This window comes from Xyrauchen texanus, chromosome 32 (assembly GCF_025860055.1).
Source record: "Xyrauchen texanus isolate HMW12.3.18 chromosome 32, RBS_HiC_50CHRs, whole genome shotgun sequence".
Classification (NCBI taxonomy): Eukaryota; Metazoa; Chordata; class Actinopteri; order Cypriniformes; family Catostomidae; genus Xyrauchen; species Xyrauchen texanus.
The window spans coordinates 4862518-4879884 of NC_068307.1; the positions used below are offsets into that span (position 1 = coordinate 4862518).

A 17367-nucleotide genomic window follows, 5' to 3' on the forward strand; every position below is an offset into this window, starting at 1 on the left:
AAAAAAAACTATTGTCTTAGACTAAGCCTTTACTGCTCTTGAGCTTGACTTGAGCTCGCCCTACTCTGGCCTCGGAGTGTACTTGGACACGGATGAGCTGGTCTCGACTACAACACTTGTTTAATGCACTTTTTAAAAATGTCACAAGGAGCTCTTTTTATAAGGCTCTTTTTGTTAGTATAATCATTTTCTTTTTAGTTTTATGTTTAAATGATTATCCATCTCAAATGCATGTGACATAAAATAAAATAGAACTAGGTTGAAAGTAATCTGAAAGTAATCCAAAAATCTGATTAGAATACCCCCATATGTAATCTATGAGATTACATTACTGATTGCATGTTTTTCATGTAATTTGTAATCAGGTGTACCTGGTAATCTGCCCAGCACTGATTAATAATATTAACAATCATAATGATTAATTGTTATAATTATATTAAATTACAGTAATGTTTAACTTCACTGGGTTTCCAAAAAATAGCTGTGTGACTGAAAAGTGATCTAATGTCCTATTGCAACTGAAGTGAACAAAAAAAGAGGTCTGAATCCATTTTAATGCCGATAAACAGTTGAAAAATGTTTAAAGAGAACTTGCTTCTTTTCTACTTAAGACTTCAACTGGAATTACTGTTATATTTGCTGCTGAATTATCTAGTGAACTATTTAAAAATAAAGTTTTTCTTAATAGGCTACACATTTTCAATGTAATTGTTTTTTCCCCTCTATTTTATAATGCTATAATGTGTAGTTAGATGTTTCTTCTCTAAAATACAAAAGAGTACCCCCAAACAGTTTCCTTAAAACACATCCATGACCATGTGCTAAAGTTTGTGTGCTCGAGATTTTGATTTTGTAAATGTATTTTTGCATGTTAGAATTTGTAATAGCAATTGTGAGCAAAGCTGTTGTACTGTACAGCCCTGGCTAACTACCAAGTTCACTAGCCCCCGGCAAGGCGGAGACCCTAGGCAGTTGCATAGTCTGCCTATAGCTAGTGACGGCCCTGATGGATTCCGACTTGACATGAAGAGTTCTACATTCTAATTGGCAGCTGAAGGACTTACATGCAGGAGGCGGATGATATGCAAAACTTTGTGATGGCCGTTCCGATTCTGTGGAAATCCGGGGGGGTCTTCACAGTTCTGCCTGCATATGAGGAAATAAATTTGTGAAATAAAGGTATTAATCTCACCTGAGCTATGTGTTTGAGCACTCATGAGGAGATGAGTTATAGCACATATTACAACATCATAAATTCAGCTTCGGACGTATTCTAACATCAAATACCCACAACACCAAAAAGAACAGGCCTCAGCTGAGAAATTCACTGCATTTCTGTAATTACACAATGTTATATTCCTGGCACAGAATTCTCTGTCCCTCCCAGCACACACACACACACACACACACACACACACTTACACACACCGCAGAGTGGCAGGACCTAGCTAGGCATATCTCTTCTTGCCTTGGTGTGATTTAGTACTAATCGGCTTTGTATTACTCTCTGATTAACAATCCATCTACATTTTTAGAGCACTGTGGGAGAGAGGGAGAACGGGAGAGAAAAATAGAGAAGGGCTGGAAGAGAGAGAAAGAAACTGTGGAGTTTCAGTCCCATTGAGGTTATTTTGAAGAGCTAAATATCGAATTGATTCAGACGATTGTGCAACATTGCCTGCATTTCAGCCATCCAAAGAGGAAGTGTGCAACTGAGGGCGTGGAGAGAAAGAGCAAATAAGAGGCAGAGAAGGAACAGAAAGCGTTGAAAGGGAGAGAAGGAGAGCTGGAGATTTAGACGATGGAAATCTAAAAAGGTGAGGGAGACAGGAACTGAGAAATGTGCTGGCTGGGATTCAGAGACCCGGGCAGTAAAGCTCATCCAGAGAGAGCACACTTGCTGGGGAGAAACGTGAGACCCATGCCAACTTATACAATGCAGAGCCAAACCTCTTATCCAATCAGCATGCTGCATGCATGTCAAGCAGCCCTGCAAATTGGGAAAAAACAAACAACAATAAAAGCTAAAAACTGCCAATAGACTAGGTTCAAATTATAGACATCTGCAAAGAGAAATGGCAGAGTGGTTTTATTCACAGCCTCTGCCATGATGGTGAATACACTGCAATTGACTCTGCCCGTGTTGTTGCTCATCAAGCCTAGGTGAGCTATCCGAGGTGTAGGGAGGCTGGAGGCATACATGAAAGGAATGCTTGTGCGCTTTTGCTGAGATCTCACCCGCTGCCCTCATTCAATATATATATGAGCTTGGTTTCAGTCAATCTAGCTGTTTTCTGCTTGTATAAATGGGCATAAGCAGCAGGACTTTGTGGAAAGGCACACAAGCGTGCAGGCAGCTGAGATTCGTCCTCCACTATCCGGATTGAGGCAAAACATTACCTCACCACATTGCATTGGGAATTCCAAATTGGGGAGAAAAAGGGGAAAAAATTAAAAAAAATTATAAAAATGCTGCAGTAGATTACTATCGGGGCACGTTGTCACAAAAGGTCAACATGTGTTAAATGAACTGTATCTTTTTTCCTGAGCAATAACAGTAAAAATTTTCAAAAGCTTTTGTGTAGCCAAGACTTCAAGGTATGTGACTATGAAAAAATTTACTTTCAAAAATAAACCTAAACTGAGAAATATTAACAGGAGGAAAAGTGTGACAACTAGCCCTGGTCTCCCCTATTCCTTACAGTGGCCCCAAAAATATTTGCACACTTAAAAGGAATATTCTACCCAAAAATGAACATTTTCTGATAATTTACTCACCCTCAGGCCATCTAAGATGTATATGAACTTCTTTCTTTGTCAGAACAGGATTTAAGATTTTTCAAAAAGCAATGTTATGAGAAACGCTCTAGCATCATTTGTTTGGAAATGTCACTTGGTTTAATATTTTGTGATGTATGCAATGGAATTCAGATTATTTTAAATGTTACCTAAATGTCCAAAAGTGTCCAAATGAAAGAGGGACCCATGCCTTATCTAGGACCCAGAATATCATCAGGACTTGGGGATGTGCTCTTTTGACTTGGTCCAGTAAGTAACCAACCAACAATATTAAAGCACCACTGGTGATTCAACCTCATTGGATCCATTACGACTCTGTAGGGATCAAAATCTTTCTAGATTCCAAGACAAAACTCAGCCCACATTGTCTAATCTATTTTTATAGCTTGCAGCAATAGCCATTTTTTTACCCAGCCAAGAGTAAAGTTAGTATTATAGCAGACTATTTGTTTGATTGGAGAGTCCTTAGAGACAAAGATTCCAAGAAAAACACTGAGGAAGAAAACAAAAGATATAAAAGCTACGAAAATGGACCACAGGGCATTTTTGTGAGAATCGAACATCTGAGGATCTCCGTCAGCCATCGTCAGCAGTCTGCTCCCCTCCGTGGAGAACCAGACACAAGAGGGAGAGATGGATGGAGTAAGGCATTATGAGAATGTGCCAAGCCAGCAGAGGGGAACTGTTTTCTTTGGGAATAGTAATGTCAGCAGCTCACTTTCTGAACATAACTAGCACATTAATTTGACATCACATCCAGTTCTTTACCTCAGCTCACCCAGAGTAGAATGAATGGGAGAATTTGACGTAACACTAAATATAGCAATTTTAGGAATTAAAGTCCAGCAGCCTTTCAATAAAACGAGCCAATCGCCTTTTTGATAGAGGCATCACGTGTTTGTTCACTCTCGAACGTAGTAACTGGCTCTGCTGATTAAAAAAAAAGAGCTAAAAGCTGCCTAAGCTGGTTGGCTGGTCTTAGCTGGTCTCCCAGCTTGGACAGGGTTGTCAGTTGATTGGATTAGAAGGGTTCAGGACACTTTTCAGCTGATCAGCCTGGGAGATCAGCTGAGCACCACCTTGAAACCAGATATGACCAAACAGCTTAGGCTGGTTTAACCCTTGAATGCAAACTTGCACAGCAAAATGGGGACCCACTTTATATTAGAAGTTTTTTTATGTACTTATGTATTTGATACAATATAATTATTATGTGTATATGTGGTCTTGCATTGTACTTACATTTAAAGTGTACCTGCATTTAATTACATCTGGAGTTACACTGTTAACCTCACCCCTAACATAAACCTAAACCTTCCCCAATCCTTACCCTAAACCCTAACCCTAATGCTAAACCCTACCATCCCTCTTGAGCATTTTGCCACTTAAGTATGGGACACACTGTCTTCAATACAGGATGATTCATAGCTCTGACTTATTGCCAATAAGTAAGTGTCTAGAAACCACACAGTACACTCTAGCAACCGCATATAAATGTGCTAACAACAATTCATAACCTCTTAGCAACTGCATTGCTATGCCTTGCTGTCGACCCAGAACGATCTTTGTGGTGGCTAGTTTTGCACCACTCACATTTTCTTATGAAGTTATATTTACATTATTCAGAGCGGCATACAATATGTTTCAGTATCTAAAGACCTTCTGTAGTAGCTAGACACATTGTACACAGTCTTTGAATCACTGAAACTGTCCAATAGTAAATACACTTGAATGAAAGGTTGGTCTTTTGCATGGTTTGCCTCATGCTCTTTGATCTTCTCTTCAGGCTTCCAGAGGTTCGCATTTCAGACAACGGACCTTATGAATGCCATGTAGGAATCTATGACCGTGCAACAAGGGAGAAGGTCGTCCTGGCATCGGGGAATGTCTTGCTCACGGTTATGTGTGAGTATAAATGCAACACTGATATGTCCCATTCTTTTGTAACTTACATCTATCAGATATGTGGAATAGAATGTGATATTTGGAAGCCATCTTCAAAACAGATGAACGAGGATGTAACAGTGTTTTAGGATTGAGGGAGAACCATAATTCATTAAACTGACCATTATTCTGAATATTGGGTGGGACATGCCTCTGTCAGTGTCTGTGGTCGCTACAACCTTGGAGATTAAACTATAAGTGTTTAATTCAGATTTAAGACAATTCTTGGTGTTAACATAAAATGTTGTGTCAGGGCTTTTGGCATTTTACACAGTAGTTGGCAGAAAAGGTGAATCAAGTGTGGTGTTACACCCAAAAGCTGACCCGTAATTCTTAGTCTTGTCCTTGAACATGTAATCTGAGGTTTGAAGTGATTTATCCTGTGACTGTTTTATGGAGTGAGTGTAGTTGCTATATGTGATAAGGAGAAGGTCGTGGCTGGGCCGTGAGGGTGCATGGCCGGCACTGAATCAACTAATCAGTGGGAGAGAGAGATAAAGGGGAGCCAGAGACGCCAGTTCGAGAGAGACACACACACGACTGCTGTGTGTGTGTGTGTGTGTGTTTGATGTTTTATGTTGTTTTAAGTTGAGTTTATGTCATTAAAGTTTGCTTTGATGGTTCTGCCGGTTCCCGCCTCCATCCTTTACCTGTTACACTATAGTTTGAATACAAAATTGTGCCCAAAAATGTGATAAATCTTACAAAACCTCAAGTTTTTGTTTTATTTGCACATGCTGTCTCTGCTGGTTTAACATCCAATTCAACATATTATCTAATTAGGTCTAGAAAAAACAGTACACATCTATGGCATATCTCCATATATATATATAGCTTGGTACATGTGTATCTGTTTGTGTGTTTTCTTTATTAGAGCTTGAGAAGTTAGACCAGAATGGGCCCATCATTATGTCTGGCTCTGTCTGTGTGAGAAGGATTTCTGAATGAGAAGGATAGTTGTGTTTATCTGTAATCATAAGTCTTAGCTTTAAACCTCCTCTCTCACTGTTTATAATCATTCTGTGCTGTAGAGCATCATTGGGGAAACTCTGAGGCAAGGAGAATGCAAAGATATAAAGACGATATATCTACTTGTGTGCTAATCTCTTGAATTTAGTATTTTTGTAACACTTCCACAACTTTTAATAAGACAAAGTTGACTTGCATTCAGATAGTTCAAAATGTCCTGATTATTTACATAGTTCATGTATAGTATAATCAGAGGTGTAGTGGTAAAAAAAGAGGTGGGTAAACTATAAATTCTGGTGGACCACGACGTGGTCACCCGGTAAGTTGGGCCACTGCCTACCGGTGTATGTGTATCCTGATGACATTGCTATAGGCTATCATTTGATGGTACTACCAAGGGTATCACTGGTTGTTCCCTCATCATAGGTCACACAATCACTATTCAATTCATACATTAATCTAAGTTCTTGTTAAAGAGACCCAAGAAGGAATAATATGGTTGAAATCTATAAAGTTTACTAAATGACAAAACAGAGAGAACAAAAATATTTAAGAGAGATAGAGAGGGAGGCTTATATCCAGGGCTTCCAATGCAATGCACTTGTACATAATGATTAGGGATTTGGGATTATTTTCATAGTCGATTAATCTGTTGAATATTTTCTCGATTAATCAATTAGTTGTTTGGTCTATAATATGTCAGAACAATGTGGATCAGTGTTTCCCAAAAGCCCAGGAGGATGACGTCCTCAAATGTCTCGTTTTGTCCACAACTCAAAGATATTCAGTTTACTGTCACAGAGGAGAGAAGACACTAGAACATATTCACATTTAACAAGCTGGAATCAAAGAATTTTTTTTTACTTTTGTCTTAAAATATGACTCAACCCGACTAATTGATTATCAAAATAGTTTAGATAGTAAAATAGTGCAGATTAACGACAGAAGAATGAATCTGGTGCCACATATTTTAATTTTAAGAAAACTCAGTTTCTGTAATTAACAGAAGAAAGACAATATAAGTTCCATTTTGAACACAAAATAACCACACATTGATTTTCGATTTATTTTTTATTTTTTACTAAGCCTATTTAAAATCGTATTTGATTGCAGAGAGCCATAGCGCATTCGCGCAGCACTAGGCTACCTCTCGCTCGTCTCTCTCTCTCTCTCTCACGGTACCTCTCGCGCTCTCTCTCCGTCATGGAACAACGCTGCATAAATCTGTCCAACACAGCACTGTCAGTTATTACTTATTAGCCAGCATGCAAGGAGCCTAGCTAATAAGGAGAGCTAAGTTATTGTTAGAATACAGCTGGATTTTTGAGGTCAGCACGCTGTATATAGCTGGTAGTCAATATCGATGCACGCGCATGGGAAACACTGGCAGCAGCGCATTGAAAGACTTCGTCTTAGGTTTAACAACCTATGAAACTAATAATGAACAATATGAAACTAAAACGACATAGTTCCTAAGTCATTTTAAATTAAGCTTAGGCTATCTATTTAGAGGTGGATAAACGCAATTTAGAGGTGGTTAACCCACTTTGGAGGTGGGTAAACGCTATTTCCGAATTTTGGGAGGTGCGTAAACGGCGCTTACGTGCGTTTAGCCTCCCCTACATCCCTGAGTATAATGTATGTTCATGTTGCTATCAAATGTTACGGCACCTGGAACCAGTAAGTAATAGCATTCACATGATTAACGATAAGTGTGATCTGAAAGTTGCATTTTCGCTTTAAAATTAAATTTTTATTCCACTGACGTTTATGGTTGGGGTTTGGGTTAGAGGGTTAAGTTAATAAAATATACATTGCTGTTGACTCTAATACATAATTAAAATCTTATAACAAAACTCGCCTTAGGCACCACTCTGTAGACATTACAACCAAAAACTGGAGCTCACAAATGCTCATATGTTCAGCAACATTTCCAGTTTGGCCACTGGGGGCAGTGATTTAAATTTGGATAAAAACAGACCAATTTCAACAGCAGAAATTTCAACCTACTGTTGCCAAATTCACAATGATAACAGTCTGGTATATTCATATTTAGGGACTAAAAAAGATTTCAGTTCGTTCTGAGCAAAAAACTTATTTTTTTCGTTCCAGTTCACAATTTCTGCAGCCTCTTTTCCAACAAACAGTTAAAACAAAATAAAATAACGGTTGATAACTCTAAGTGGTGGGTAAAATACCAGTTGCAGTGTTGCCAGATCTCGCAAGAGATTCAGTTCATTTTCGGTTTTCATTTTCATTCCTTGAACTGTTTTTAGTACCTGTTCATATTTAAAGATAATGAATCATCTTGTAAACATTGCATAATGTTCTTGAAAGTTTTTATAAATTATTATTACTTAATTATCCTTTTTTTGTATTACCTATTCCCATATTAGTCATTCAACATGATTTACTGTTTCTTGGATAGAGCTCATTAGAAGATCTATCTGTCAACGTCTGAGCAGCCACAGGGGCAATGTTTATTACATTGTCATGTTTGACACTTAAAGGGGTTCTCTTTCATCTGGTGCCTTAACAGCACCCCTGTGTCTGTCTGAAGTGAGGGCCCCAGACACTAACATCCACTCTACACATCTCTGCTAGCTTCCCACAGCCATTAGCATGGGACCCGACTAATGACAGTCGGATTCTCTGTGTGTGTCTTGGTTTGTCCACCAGTCAATCAGAGATACAGCTTGTCGTTAATAAGGCACCTCATCATTTTCATCCCATTTATGAATAAATAAATCTGCATTTGTGCGGTCCACGGGCTGATAGAACTGTCCTGGACAGCTGCTGAGCTCTCTGATAAGGGAGACTGAGAGTGTGTGAAGGCTCCAAAAGGGCTGATGTGAATAAACCCCTTTAGCCAGAGATAGACGGAACACATCTAGAGATGTACAAAAGTACTGTTAAAAGTAGTTGACTAGTTACACTATTAGAGTAATTCATTTTAAAGGGATAGCTCAGTCAAAAACTCATCTTTTAGTCTTCCTCATGTTGTTCCAAACCTGTATGACCTTCATAATTTTGTGGATCTCTAAAGGAGATGTTAGGCAGCATGTTAGCCTCAGTCGCATCCTTTTTTCTTTCTCCATACTATGAAAGTGAATGGTGACTGAGGTCTTCAATCCATACAGTAACATTCTGACTAGCATTTCCTATTGTTTTCTAGAGAATACAGAAAGTCATACAGGTTTGGAACAACATCAGGGTGAGTGAATGAGGACAGAATGCAAGAGTCTCTAGATGTTTGTTTTTTTTAATCCCCTTTTTCTCCCCAATTTGGAAAGCCCAATTCCCATTACTTAGTAGGTCCTCATGGTGGCACGGTTACTCACCTCAATCCGGGTGGTGGAGGACAAGTATCAGTTGCAGCCACTTCTGAGACCATCAATCCCCGCATCTTATCACGTGGCTTGCTGTGCATGACACTGCAGAGACACCCAGCATGTGGAGGCCGTTGCAAACATGTCTATGAGGACATGACTGAGGTCCATGAGTTGGCATAATGTTGCCGATCCTAGTGTATCGGAACTTTCGGAAACAAAATGCCGACCTCCCGTGTGATCATGTTGAATTGCAAAGTCCCTTTCAAGACAGGTCAGTACACACGGTGGCCATCTTTGGAATGCTCCTACTGGAGCACAGCTTTTTTCTATTGATATAGTGGCATAAAAGTACAGTGGCATAAAAGTACAAGGTGATTGGCTCTTTTAACTGTAAGGCGGGACTTCCTTTTTCTACATCTGCCATATTGGGTTTTCCAATTTCTCCCATTAATTTGAAAGCAAGTGGCCCATCTTGAGCTAAACAGTCTTTGGTGATTGTTTGTTAAACTTGTTTTATATCAAGAATGAGCATTTTCACTAGTGAAAATTGAATTAAATGTCTATAATTCATAATCTTGCACATGATTAAATGTCGAAAGGGCTTGCGATAGACAGACTAGTTGACAATTGTGACCAATCACTAAACACAACCCAATATAAGTGAATTGCACCATGCGTCAGAATCCATGACGGAGTCAGCGTTGATGCTAATGGGCTAATCTTTATCAAACAAACTTCTAATTACTTCAGATTTGTGGGGAAGTGTGTGACAGATTGTGTGTGAGAGTCTGTGCCTCGCTTAACTGACTTGTAAATCCCTACACCTCTTCAAGGAAAGAAGGATAGCCTCTAGCATCGTGACTAATTGCCATCTAAGCTGAAACAGAATTATTCATCACCTATTAGTGTGGCGAGATCATCGCATAGAGGTGTGAGAGAACATGAAGAGCGAGCGCAAAAAAAAAAAGAAATGAGTGAAAAAGTTTATTTATAGCCTTGCACGGACAGTATTTTAATTTGTTAAACAACCTCATAAATAAGAATGGCCACTTATATGAAGCCTTGCAACAAAATTCAATCTTTTTCTTTTTAAGACCAGACTTGGAATTATGGGTGCCTTTTCAAATCTCGTTCATGCAAATTCAAAAGTTTGTGGTGTCTCTTCCCTGAACTCCAACTTTAGAAATTGGTTATTTGTGAGCCAGTGGGATCAAGCGTTGACTAGTAAGTATTTCCAAAAACCAATTACAGGCTAAATGTCATTTGAATGTCAAATGAAACAATAAGCAGGTTGAAGAGAACATTGTGGGAAGGAACTTTATAGCAAAAGGGTACAGGAAAATGACATAACAGGATCTGTTCGTGATCTGCCTCTTGCCAACATATGCAGCTGCCTCATTGTCATAAGTGACCAATTTGGACGCCGTACCAGTGTCTTTCTAGCAAGTCTAGAAACTGTTAATCAGAAGGTCGCTGGTTCGATCCCCACAGCCACCACCATTGTGTCCTAGAGCAAGGCACTTAACTCCAGGTTGCTCCGGGGGTATTGTCCCTGTAATAAGTGCACTGTAAGTCACTTTTGATGAAAGTGTCTGCCAAATGCATAAATGTAAGTCTGTCCATTGGCGTCCATCTTTGGAATGGTCTCGGGAAGCTATTTTCAGTCATGAAAGAGCAGCTTCTACCTACTTCAATGGGGGAACACCGAAATCACAAAAACGGTTAGTCAAAATAATGATCAAAGAATGTATTTCAAATCGGCAGTAAAACACTGCAATCATAAATTATGCTTCTTTAACTCAATGGTCCCGGATTGTATAGCTAATGTGCATTCTCGAGTTGACTGACAGGCGATGTCAGTATCTAAATGGTGATTGGCTCTTTTACCTGTAAGGCTTCTTTTCTACATCTGTTGAGTGTTGGGCATTCCCATTTCTCCCATTCATTTTAATAGAAGTGGCCCATCTCTACAAAATAGCCTCTGACTGTACTCGTATGAGCATGCATTTACATTTATGCATTTGGCAGACACTTTTATCCAAAGCGACTTACAGAGCACTTATTACAGGGACAATCCCCCTGGAGCAACATGGAGTTAAGTGCCTTGCTCAAGGACACAATGGTGGTGGCTGCTGGGATCGAACCAGCAACCTTCTGATTACCAGTTTACCAGTTATGTGCATTAGACCACTACACCACAATTTAAATTTGTATTGCGACTTTTCAGTATTAAATGGACAAGTATATTTACAAGCAACATTTATTTAGTTTTGCTGATTGACTAATGCATATCGCACACAAAACTGGAAAAGTAATTTCTCGATCTGGCAAGCTCTAATTTGGCAGACATTACACAACTTCTGGGAGTACTTACACATGTACACAGTAAGTCCACCTGGAAATTTAGTTGTGTTAACAAGATAACATGTTGGTGCATGGAGAATGAAATAATCACTAGATTTGCCAAGTTTTCTGGGTTATATGAAATAATCTATGAAATAATCAGTGCTTATTACTTTTGAGCAGGCAGAAATTCTGATCACAGAGTCTACACACATTTCCAAATTTGTTCACAAATGTTTTCGTTCTTAAAATAAAGTGTTGGATAGGAGGCTCTTTAAAATCTCATGCCTGCATTGTAAAAATTGGTTTTATGTGGTAACATCTAAACTAATTGATTTTATAAGTCAAAAATAGTATTTAACATCACTAAATCAACCACTAACAAAACTAATTTTAATGGTTAGACCAGTAGAAAAAGCTCTTGAAGACAACAATTGCAGGTTACCACTTTTTACAGTGTGTTGTAGCGAATTAAACTATTGGAATAAATACCATACATTTTTAGTGCGAGCCAATTCGTAGGATATCTTACGATTTCGCCATGTCATACAAATAATTACGAGTTTTCATGAGACTGTGTTGGACAAGCCCTTATGACGTTCAGTCATTCATATAATTTATCATAGTCATTTGAATACATCAGTACATAGCTACTTAGTTTCATGGCATCTTTTGTTAAAACCGTTTTTGTAACGTGTCCTAAGACATTCCCAACACCCTGTATGAGGATGTTAGCATTTTCCCATATTCAGAGTGTTGGGAATGTGTTCTGGTGCCTCTCAGATTGAAACACTTTGCTGATGTTTGCTCTGTCATTTGATATTGTGTGGCCTTATCATTGACAAACAGAGATGTCCTCATCTCATTATAATGATTCAATTTATTCTCACTCATTTCAATAGAAGTGAGTTAGTCTGGTTCAAAAATCTCCAAATACATTTGCCAACATTTCTCAAACTGACTGACCAATGTTTACCTCATCTTTTCTCGTTCATAATTCCTGCCAGTTATTTATCTGAAACTTTTTCATGCGTATCATTCCACTCTTGAGACTAAACCTTGTATTAAACTGCAACGTGTATTATAAAGTAGCATTTAACCTAATAGCAGAGGAGATAACCTTGGACAAACCTTTAAAGTAAGTCAGTTGAGCAGGTAATTAGTACAATTAAAGGCTATATTCAGAAAAAAAAAGTAGTCCCTCTGGCCGTGAAGGTTTAAAGTTGAAAAAGCTCAGCTAAATTGAACCTAATTAATTTCTTTTGTCCAATACCACCTTTTAATTGGAATTGAATTTAGTGAACCAAAGTAAGGGAGGAGAAGACAAAGTTGCCAAACTTAAAAGGGTTTCTAAAGTGTGCACTGGGTTGCAAAATAAAAATGTACATATACTACAGGCTACAGAGTCCAACATAATAGATTAGATACTAGAATTTAGGAATATTGTAGGTTAAATGCAATTTAAATTCTATCAACTACATCTGTGAGCTCTGAAATATTTCAGATAAGAGTATTTTACAAGATGTACCAGTAACATGTTTCAATAAAATTCTGCATTCTGTAATGTTACTGTAAAATCAATGCTGGCTAGGTTATTGTTTTATTGTAACAAATCAAATTACTGAAAACAAAAATAACCAGATTGTTTTGCATTGTGGTACTTTACAATAGTGGAATACTAATAAGCCATTGCGCTTGAATATATTATGTACAATATGTTAAGGTAATTATTTTACTTTTGGGTAAGAAATGTTACTCTTCACCTTTAACCACAAAACTATATTGCCCACCTACTGTTAGTAAACTCACATTCATGTCTGGGAAAGCTACTTTGAAACTAATCATAACTTAAAGTAACTAAAGTAGCCACTTCCTGGAACATAAACAAATGAAGATCTTAATTATGGTGGCATTAAACCACTATGGTGACAACTTGAAAATATATGTATGTACATTTATACTAAGTAGAACTTGTGTTATTTATAAATAACTTATTATTTTATATAATATTTGTTTAAAAAAGGTAGACGCGGTGACTTCTGTGCAGGCGCTCAAATAAATAGATGAATTGTTTGTTTTAACAAGTCATTTACATGAACTAACATGAAAAACTATCTCTCTCTCTTGTCACACCACCGTCTGCCATCAGCCTTTATCCTTCTCGGAGGCATAATTAGCCTGATAATGGACCGGGTGTGTATAATCATATTTATAGGGACAAGGGAGGGAAACAGAAATAATTAAAATGGGGGTGTACTTCCTGTAACACCAAAATTGAAACGAGAGGGAAAAGGCCAACGCAGAGCGGCAGTGAGAGAGAGGAGAGAGAGATGAAAAAAAAAAAAAACCTACTCGCCGGTTCTCCGATACACCGTCGCATGGTCCTCAATCACTTCTCCACCCTCTCAGGCGGACCACAGCTGCTTTTCCCCGGGCGGACCGGAGTCAGACTCACTACCCCCGGCGGTCAGAACGCCCCTCCGCGTTCTCGGCGACTCGTGGGGACACTCCTCCACCCCTGGCAGCGACCCTACCGCTCCAGGCGGTCGGGGAACTCTTCCCTCCTCCCCTCGCGGACGGCGGTCTTTCTCCGACCCCTCCGCGTTTCTGGGAGATGGCAGGGCTCTCCTCCGCCCCTGGCAGCGGCTCCATCGCTCCAGGCGGTCGGGGAGTCCAGTCCCCACTCGCCTCACGGACAACGGCTGTTCACCGCGTCCGGGCGGTCGGTCTACTCCCTTCCCCGGTGGATGGCAGCGGCGCTCCCCTGGGTGGACGGCAGTGTCGAGGACTCCGCGACGGGCATCCCTCCTCCTTCCCGGGTTTTCGGCACTAGTGTAAAGGAGTTCAATGGGAAGGAGGAGACGAGAACCGGCTTGGCAATATAAATAATATTTTAATTAATAACTTAAACCAAAAGACAAACACACACACATGACGGACATGTCCGTAAACTATCTCTCTCTCGTCGCACCACCGTCTGCCATCAGCCTTTATCCCTCTCGGAGGCTTAATTAGCCTAATAAGGGACCGGGTGTGTATAATCACGACCCGGCCCTCCGCCCTGCCACACATTTATTTTAAACGATTAATTTATTTGAACCATTCTAATGCACATATTTGCTCAAATTAATTGGACATCAAACTGATTCGTTAAAAAAAATTGGACTTCCCAATGCTAGATGTAAGTGAATCAGTGAATCATTTATTTTAAATGGTTTATTTACATGAACTGTCCTAATGCACATATTCCCTAAAATGAAGTGGACTCCCCAACACTACATATAATTGATTCAGTGAATCATTTAAATGGTTCATTTGTTTGAACTGTCATAATGTACAGATTCACTGAAATTAATTAGACTTTCCAATGCTATATACAAAATAAATGAATCAGTATGTTGTTTATTTTAACTGGTTGATTTACAAGAACCATCTGAATAAATCGATTCACTAAACTGACTTCTTAACAATACATTCAAGAGAGGGATGAATTTTTTGCAACACTATACCTTTTTTATTGGAAAATGTAGCTTATTATGGTAAAAACTACACTTTTGTAAAAATAACTACTACTGTCATGCTACTGAAATTGTAGTTACTTTAGTAGCATTGCGACCTTTAGTTAGCTACTCCCAACACTTCTCACATTTGATAAAATGGTTTACTGAAGACCATCTTACATTCATAAAAACACTGTTGCCTAATATATGCCCAAAACACCTGGCAACTCTATCATTACATTTGTGTTCACATCACGTAATCTTACAAATCTTTTGTTTTAACCTTTGCAAAGTGCAAGAAGGTCATTGAGAGGACATCCTTCACACGACAAGATGGCCCAGTATTTATACTGTATACGCATTCAAAAAAGAAAGACCTAGAGGCAAAGAAAAAGATGAGCCGTTGGGTGCTTGGGGAGCAATTACTCCTTCATCCCATAAAATGGTATTCACTTCAATTATGGTGCCCAACTTTAATCAAGCAGTGTGTATATTTAGCCGTGCAGCTTTTATAAATGGAGGAATTAATGACACCTTGTTGCAGCACAAACATGCAGGAGGTTAGAGATGCGGTTTGGTACTGGAGCAGCTGGGCTGGAGGTGGGGAGGATGATGGATGACCATTTGTGAGAGTTTATGTGTGTGTTTCTTGCTGTATGTGTGCATGTTTTTTTTTCTGTTCGTGACATATTTGGGTCCAGACTAAGGTTGGATACCGAAATGTTGTCTTCTGTATGATACCAGACTCTTGTATCTTGGTATCAGCACTAAATAAATACCATAGACAACAAATAAACAGCCACAGTCGATTAATGAAATCAAACTAGGGCTGTCAGTAGTTTCAACAATTTGTGATTCGTTATAATTGTGCTGTTGTTAATGCATTCAGTGCTATTTTAAGGCAAGAAAACTATATTCGTATGTGCTCTGCAACTTGTTTGTATCACACAAACTGTATGTCCATAGAAACTAGGGCTGTAAATCGATTGAAATGTTTAATCAAACTAATTACATGGGTAACAATTTACGAATGTTTGTTTACATTAGTTTGCTACCTTATTTAACATTATCTAATAATTAACAATACGTTTACAGCATTTATTAATCTTGAATATTGTTCAAGTACCATGTTGGTGGAATGAACTTCCCAACTCCATCCATGAAGCTGAATTGGTTTGTCTTCAAAAAACGGCTAAAAACACGTCTTTTCCATGAGCACTTAACCAGTCACAAAAAAAATGTATAATAATTATATATATATATATATATATATATATATATTTACATTTATGCATTTGGCAGATGCTATTAAAAAGCGACTTGGATACATGCACTTATTACAGGGACAATCCCCCAGAGCAACCTGGAGTTAAGTGCCTTGCTCAAGGACACAATGGTGGTGGCTGTGGGGATTGAACCAGCGACCTTCTGATTAACAGTTATGTGCTTTAGCCCACTATGCCACCACCACTCCAGTGAAACTTAGTAATATGGTACTTTTTTGTACCACTGTCTCCTTAAGACGATTAGCTTATGTTTTCCTCTTTTGTAAGTCACTTTGGATAAAAGCATCTGCCAAATGAATGAATTATACAATTATACAATTATAATAGCTCATTTGCGCATACTCCAGAAAGCTGTTTAATGTGTGAAAGCTGCTGTAGACAAGGTAGCTTCATGCACTGTGTAAATGCAACATAATTGCGAATGTTCGTAGGCACTACCGTTTCGAGAAACACCAATATGTTGGTAACTATGTTGGTAATGATGGAACTTGCAACCATAGTTGGCTTACTTTGCCTTTGGGAAACACACCACTGGTCAGGTAGCAAAATTATGATTTTGTATAACTGTAAATGTTTTGTACCGTTGTACTTTCTTTAATTACCAGATCTCAGACAAAGAGATTCTTGCGATTCTTGCCCTGAGACACTGAAAAGACGTCAGCGCCAATGGCCCGGAAGTCACTCTGGAGGACAATGTATTCAGCAGATCCATCATATCCATCTCTGAGTGGATGCCTCCAGGCATAATATGTGCAAGGTTACCATGGGGCTTGAGCTCTGTCTCCTTTATTGTCACCTAACCTCTGAGTAAAACTCATTATTCTACATCCATGTGGTTCATTGTTCCTCGTCTCCTCCAAAGGCCGCTGGGTCATCCGTTTGGCCATTCCAAAGGGAACCTACCTGTTATTTTGGACTTCTTTTCACCATAAAATGAATGGTTTGAAAAGCTAAATCTAAGAAGCCTGACTCAACATTCAAAAGAATCTTAATTTAAGACATAATGTTTGACCTCCTGCCATTAGTGCTCTGATAGAGGAAGGCTCATTTTGGCAGTTGTTCTCAATAGGAGTCTCGTTGAAAAGAAAAGTGAGATGCATTTGAAAACAGATGAATTATTAAATGACTGTCTGAGCAAAAAACCCAGGGGTGATAATTGAGAGGAAAATAAACAACTATTAACTTCCAGAAGGA

The 17367-nt window shown here is 38.8% G+C and overlaps 1 protein-coding gene across 2 annotated transcripts in view; it reads left to right on the forward strand.

Annotated features, from left to right (window-relative positions):
• Window positions 1-17367, forward strand: part of igsf21a (immunoglobin superfamily, member 21a) — a 331022-nt gene that overhangs the window by 220790 nt on the left and 92865 nt on the right. For both annotated transcript variants that reach the window (XM_052101058.1, XM_052101057.1), the window contains exon 4: window positions 4586-4704. In XM_052101058.1, coding sequence (XP_051957018.1) covers window positions 4586-4704 — 119 coding nt within the window. The remainder of the gene's footprint in view (window positions 1-4585; window positions 4705-17367) is intronic.